At 35.4% G+C, this 7169-nt stretch overlaps 1 protein-coding gene across 1 annotated transcript in view; it reads right to left on the bottom strand.

Moving 5' to 3' along the window:
- The window catches only part of LOC104462808 (titin-like), a 110036-nt gene that overhangs the window by 85881 nt on the left and 16986 nt on the right, over positions 1-7169 (bottom strand). The window contains 11 exon segments of the mRNA XM_010074919.1: positions 233-499; positions 595-719; positions 823-1231; positions 1372-1650; positions 1742-2008; positions 2161-2427; positions 2518-2686; positions 2836-2933; positions 3077-3343; positions 4207-4330; positions 6809-6951. Of these exon segments, the coding sequence (XP_010073221.1) occupies positions 233-499; positions 595-719; positions 823-1231; positions 1372-1650; positions 1742-2008; positions 2161-2427; positions 2518-2686; positions 2836-2933; positions 3077-3343; positions 4207-4330; positions 6809-6951 (2415 nt within the window).

Below are 7169 nucleotides of genomic sequence, written 5' to 3'. Positions count from 1 at the left end.
CGGGGGGGGGGGGGGTGGTGCGGAATGAGTGGGCTGCTGCCTGGTGTTTGGCAGGCTTAAAACCACAACACCTGAATTATAATTCATACAGTTTAACAGACTTGCACTTGTCTCAGCCTGATTGTGTATTCAGTTTAATTCAACCCTTTGACAGAACAAAAATCGATATAGTAAAAAAGTTAATTCACTAATCTAAGATTTTTAGAAAAGAAACACAAAGCAAGTAACTTACCAGCTAATTCAAGTTTAGCTCTAGCTTCTTTATCTTTGGCAATAAATCTGTATTCCCCTTGGTCACGGGGCCTTATCTCACACACCTGCAGCCTGTGGACCTTTCCTTCACTCATCATCTGATGTTTGTCACCTTGGATGATAATCATGTTGTTTCTCAACCACTTGACCTCCACACCATCTTTGTTCAACTCGGCCATGAAGATGACATCTGCACCAGGAGCTTCATAAATATCTTGTGGTGGTCGGATGATCTCCACAGGGATTTCTGAAATAAATGTCAATTCATTTGGTGTTATTTGTGTATTGTTTCTATGATTACTAAATAATGAAGAAGTAAATCCTATTCAATTTTACTCATACCTTCGACAAAAAGTCTTGCCCTAGATTTCCTGTCATCCACTCCACAGGAATATTCACACTCATCATCTAGTCTACAGTCTTTTATGACTAATCTGTGCAGATTTCCATCCTTTTCAAACTGGTATCTTTATGGAGGAGAAAAGTAAGCAGAATTTTAGTTTCCAGACAAAGCAACAAAGTAAAGGAAGCATGTTTAGCATATTAACAGGCATAATAAAATGTACATACTTTTTGCCTTCTTTGATTTCTCTTCCATTTCTGTACCATCTTACACTGGCTTTCTCTTTGGAAAGCTGGCATGTAAAGACAGCATCATCAAATTCAGTGACTGTCTGGTCCCGGAGATGTTCAATGAAGTCTGCTGGTGCTTCTGTGATGAGAAGCTCTGCAACAGATTTGTCTTGTCCAGCAGTAACAGTGTATTCACCTTCATCTATAAACCCACAGTCTTTAATGATGAGTGAGTGTTTGTATTTATCAATTTTGTACAAAATGCGCTTGTTGAATGTGATCTCTTCACCATTCTTTGTCCATTTGAGGGTTGCATTAAGGCGATTGACTTTGCACCAGAATGTGACAGTTTTCTTTTCCATGGTCTCAATGTCTTCAAGGGGCTCGACAATTCTGAGATCCTCCTCTATTAAGACAAAAACCCCAAAATTATCAATTTACATCCTCATGATCCTGATGTGAAATTAAATGTAAGATGATGAAAGAATTAAAATAATTATTATATAATTGTAATTTTATAATAGATACAGAGTGTAAATTATTTACCTAATACTGTTAAAGCAGCAGAGCTTTTGACGTGTTCACCTCTCTGGTTTGACAGTGAGATGGTATAGGTAGCTTGATCTTTCACCTGTGCATCTCTGATTCTGAGAGTGTAAACTAAATCCTTCTGTACAATAATGTATTTTGCACTATCAAATATTGCCTCATCATTTTTGTACCACTTCTCTTTGGCACCTTCTTTATTGACTTCACAGTTGAAGATAATTTCTTGGCCCTCATTAACTTCTTGGTCCTTAAGGGGAGTTATAATCCTGAGTTTTTCTGAAATTGAGAAAACAGAAGAAATAGGACATCATGTAGTATAAGCAATGCAACAAAATATGCACCCACACATTGATAAAATAAAGCTTACCAATCACTGTTAAGCGTGCTGTAGCTTTAGCTTCACCAACCATGACAGTATACTTTCCTGCATCTCCTAGAATAGAGTCTCTAACCACAAGGGTTCTCTTTTTGCCATCTGAAATGATATCATACTTATCACCAGCCTCCAGGACTGTGTCACCCCTCAGCCACTGTGCTGTAATTGCCTCTTTGGATACTGAGCAGACAAATTCAGCTTTATCTCCTTCAAGCACCTCAAGATTTTGTGGTCTGGTAAGAAATTCCGCTGCAAGTTCTGAAATAAAACATTTTTGTAGATACATATGATTTCATTATTATTGTTTACTTATGAAGATAATAAACAAAGTTGTGTATTCTGATTTTTTTACGTTTTATTTTATTTTATTTTTTTTCCAGAAAATGAGGCCACCAAAGTAGCTCTCTTACCATGTACAGTAAGTTTTCCTGTGGTACTAGAGCTTGGGAGCTTGCAAGTATATTTGCCAGCATCTTCCGGATGAGCATTACGTATGAGAAGAATCCTCTTTCGGCCTTCAGAAATGTGTTCAAATCTACCACCATCAGGCACCTCCTCATCTCCTTTAAACCAACTAACTTCAGCATTAGGCTTTGAAACTTCACAGATCAATTTTACAGTGTCATTTTCATTTACTTCAAGATCAGGAAGATTTTTTGTGAAAACAGCCTCTTCCTCTGCAATAAGAATTTAGAAAGATGATTAAAGCCTTTCATAAAAAAAAAAAAATCTTGTTCATAGATTAGATTCTAGAACACCATGTTTACCTATCACTGTAAGTAGGCCTGAAGTTCGAGCTGTTTTTGCTTCACAGGCATATTCAGCTTCATCATCGAAGACACATTTACTGACAACAAGAATGTGTTCTGCACCTTTGGCAATTATGTCATACTTTTTGCCTTTTCTAATTTCAATGCCATCCTTAAACCACTTCACCTGTTTTAGAACAAATTAACATGGCTATTAGTATTAACATACTCATCATAGATTTCAGTTGTGTGTTCTTTGTAACAACACAATAAAGTAAATTTTAAAAAAAGTTTTAATTGAATGAGCTACTCAAATTAGAAAGTATTATTACTGACCTTGACACCTGGACGAGAAATTTCACATTCAAACCGAGCAGATTGTTTTTCTTTAACTTCAAGGTCAGTTAAGGGTTTCAGGAACTCAACACGAATAGCTATAAAAGAAAATACAATTTTTAGCAGAGGAAAGTCTCCAGGAGAGAACAATAAATTGCTAACATTGATATTATTGCCAGTCATAGACACTCGTACATAGTGTTTATAACACTTAGACATATTGCAGAAAATTGTGACTCACGTTCTACATTGAGAAAACATGATGTCTTAAAATCCTTGGCATCACAGGTATATGTTTTTGCATCATCCAGTGTGCAGCCATGGATAATGAGTTTTCTGACTCTGCCATCAGAAATGATATCATACTTCTTTGTTTTGTGAATTTCTTCTCCATTTTTGAACCATTTAACTTTTGCATTTTCCCTGGAAACTTCACATTCCAGTGTTGCAGTGGCCTCCTCTTCAACAGTCTGGTCCTCAAGTGGTTTAGTAAATTCAACTGGGGGTTCTAAAAGAAACAGATAGATTTTTGATAGAAAAGATACAAAGTATAGCCAGCCCTCTGATAGTACAGAACTGTCTCATACTGTTGACTAATTCTCCTTGACTGAATAATCAAAAAGGCTCTTAGATGTCTCTGCTGAAGGCTTTTAAAGTATTTTTTTTTATTTTTAATGCCCAGACATGTTAAGTTAATTCAGCTCATTTCCTGCTTTTCAGTCTACTGTGAGATTAGACTGAATTATATACTTGTCCATGGGGTTTTTACTCACAAATCATCACAGAGCCTTGTAACTCAGTTTCTTTAGCTGATGTGATCTCAGTGACCCTGAAGTTATACTATGAACTTAAGGATTTTTAAAAAAATATTTCCTTGAATTACTAAATACGTTAGAAATGTGTGCAGGTTTTTTTTTTTTTTTTACTTCTTAGCCACACACAGCTTGCAAGCAGTGCAAGTGGGTATACAGTTATGTCACTTGACTGATGGTGTAATTGTGCACTCATAGATTTCTGGATACTCCAAAGAACAGAAAAAAGCCATCAGGTGCCATAAAGGCCAGTATTTGCAAGTCATCTTGATGCCAATTGAATGTTCAAGTCTGCAATGAAGCCCTGGAAATTCTAACAAACTGATTCATCTCCTATGTCTGACACATTTCCAGTATTTCCCCCTTTCCTCAGCCCTTATGTGAAGCATAAAGATTTTAAGTAAGTGGCTTTTTTAATCAGGAAAGTTATCTAACAGTCCAATATTGTATGTATGATCCTACTAATTTGATATATGGTGAATATTAACATCCTATTCTAGGGTGAATCATGAATGGACCATTAACATTGGCTATGATATAATTAAAATTACTGACTTACCTTTCACAAAAAGATTTGCTTGAGTTCTGAAATCTTTTGCTGTTAGTGATACTTCTCCTGCATCTGTTAACTTGACGTCTCTAAGAATAAGTGTGTGAACTCTTCCTTCAGCACGTGTCATGACCTTATAAAGTACATTAAAAAACCCTTTGTAAGTATCTACAACAAATATTTAAGAAATATTAAATGAAATATAATTGCTCTTTATTGTTACCTGTGAACTTTTGTTGTTTAGTTTTGTATTAAATTTCGACAATTTCCTTTTATATATACACTAGATACAGCTCATGACACAAATGCTTTGAGGATTTTGAGAATCATTTCTCTTTTGTCCTTTCACTTACAAGAAATTGTAATTTTAAATTTCCCCATGTTTTAAGATATTTATGTCCTTGTTCTAGAAAACCTGATTCTACTATCAAAGTCAAAAATGAGGCTGACTTGAGATCATGTTTATTTTGAACAGGTACTAATAAATATCAAAATATGTAAATTTATGGGAAAAAGTTAGTATTACTCCTGGCTACATCTAAAGTAAAAAAACTTTTAGAGAGACATAAAGAGATTCAGCACCCCCCTCATACACTCTTTTGTGAATACCAATTTGACTTCCTATTATTAAATTTTTGTTAAAAATTCTGCCTAAAAAAAAAATTCCTTGTTGATCTATTGCTGAAACTACCTTTCAATCATGAGTTTGAATTGAGCTACTCATACACAAACTCATGAAGTGGACCTATGGGATTCAAGGATACATCTTGCATTGCAGACATTAAGAGGGCTGCTACTCATTCATGCTGCAAATTTTAACATAGCTCTTGAAGAATTATGTTTATTTATTTTTAAAGAAGTATGTGATCAAGTAGTAGATGCTGGTTTAGAAAAATAAAGGGGAAAAGTGAGCTTCTGCTAAGGAAGAAAGGTAAAAGATTGTTACTTTTGAGAAGGAAATGCGTTTTGCTTCAGAGGTAAGGAAGGAACTAAAAAACTGTCCTTCCTCCAAATGCTCCTTATGTCCCTGAAAAATAGCTCTGAAAGAGGCTGAGATGAAGTCAAATAGATATTTGACCAAGATGAGCTGTAAAGATAAACAAAGAAGTCACTTCAACAGAGGTTATATGTGTACAGCCAAATGCCAGTCACAGAAGTAAAATAACTGTTTGAATTAAAAACACCTGAAATGAAACACTTGTACAATTAGATTCTTGAAGACAGTACTAAAAGTGTTTCAAGAGGCCACGTTAAATGCGCAGAAAGTGATGCATCAAGTATATATATAGTTTACTCTGAATTTATTCTTGATAAAATTTAAACTGAAGTTAAATGGCAGTTTTAACTGTATATGTAAACTAAATGAAAATCTAGATTTTGTTTCATGTAATTAAAATGATAACTCAGACACACAAGAGCAAAATAATGTTCTATTATACAGAATATTGAATATATAATATTTTTCTTGCCAGGCAGTAATAACTATCAAGCCACCGTACTGATCAATACCTTTCCACATTTTTATTCCTAGGCTCAGAAGTGATTACCTTGATTTATTACGTCTCATCTGCTGAGTTTCAATTGTGTTTTATCTGTCTTTAAATACTGTAATAAGGTCACCAAACACCATGACTGGGTTTTATTTCCCTATTTCTATATTCTATTTTTTTATGAAATAGTTTTTATTTAGGCAAATTTGGTGAAGCTCAGAAAGATCCAGTAAAACCTGAAAATAATGTGTTAAAAATTGTGTTTAAATGAAAAAATCTGCACCAAAGTATTATTAGCAGCATTATTACAGGTTCTGAAACTTTGCTAGGTCATGTAACGCCTTGAAAGTTTGCATTGTCTGATATTTCCAATTTGTATTTTCATTTGCATTATTTCACTTGGGACTAGTACATGAAAAAAGAAGTCTTAAAACAGGTGATATCCATTTATGTTATATGTTTCTTAATGTAGTTCTTTATGTTTCTTTATGTATTTCCCCTACCATTAACTTCAAGTGTTAAACTGACTGCATTCCAGGCTGCTCAGATCTCAGAGTTAAGAGCCAGCACTTGATGAAGGGTTAAAAATAGCTAGTGAGAAGTGCTTGACAAGCAAATCTGCCCAGAAAGCTATCTGGAGAGCCAGAACAAATGCCTGAAATGGAATTTGAATGCTCTTAATCCCCTTATATGCAGATTTGGACTGCAACTCAGCATTCAGGAGAAAAAAAACAAAACAACATTTCCTGATAGCACCTGTCAAAACCCTCTCACTGTAACTACAATTAACCTGAGCAAAAATCATTCAGTACTCCTCCTGTGGCTGAGTCTCCAACAGAATCAGGCACAGAAACACTGTTGTAATTATTTATATTTTGAAACTTTCATGTCCTTTTTTACAATAAATACTTGTAATGTCACAGAATACTGGAATTTCTGGGGAAAAAAAAAGCTGTATCTAATTTAGTGAGGATTTACCATTTGGCGCAGCAGCACTACTGTATTGCTGTGCCTTAATACTTCTACTGGCAGGGAGTAAATGTGAAATAAAGAAGGGGAAGAGAGCTGAAAGAGAGGAAGGAGAAGGAAACATGAGGAAAAATAAAGTTTAGTTTGTTTACCTTATCACTGGGCTCCAGTTTCTTTCCTTGCAGGAACCACTCTACTGGGATTCCCTCATAAGAGAGTTCGCAATCGAAGGTTGCTGATTCCCCAGCTATCACTGTTACATCCTTGAGGGGTCTCAGCAAGCCAATTACTCGAGCTTGGTAAGGAGAAGACATCATTTTCAGATTATTCACTTCTACCCCAAAGAGAGCTGCTTGCCCTTAAGTACTGATCTCCATGGTGGCTTCCCTCAAGAGAGACAGACATCGCAATGCTGCTCTTTAAATTCCCTAAATAGAAGAGGCCACCCCGGGTTTTTAGGGGGAGGGCTGGTCACCTAAAATTTCCTATTTGAAGAGCATGTTTCTTTAAATT

The sequence above is a fragment of the Pterocles gutturalis genome, unplaced genomic scaffold, assembly GCF_000699245.1.
Source record: "Pterocles gutturalis isolate BGI_N339 unplaced genomic scaffold, ASM69924v1 scaffold51227, whole genome shotgun sequence".
NCBI classification, from domain to species: domain Eukaryota; kingdom Metazoa; phylum Chordata; class Aves; order Pterocliformes; family Pteroclidae; genus Pterocles; species Pterocles gutturalis.
The sequence above is the reverse complement of the archived record's forward strand: the minus strand, read 5'-3'. Positions and strand labels throughout refer to the sequence as shown.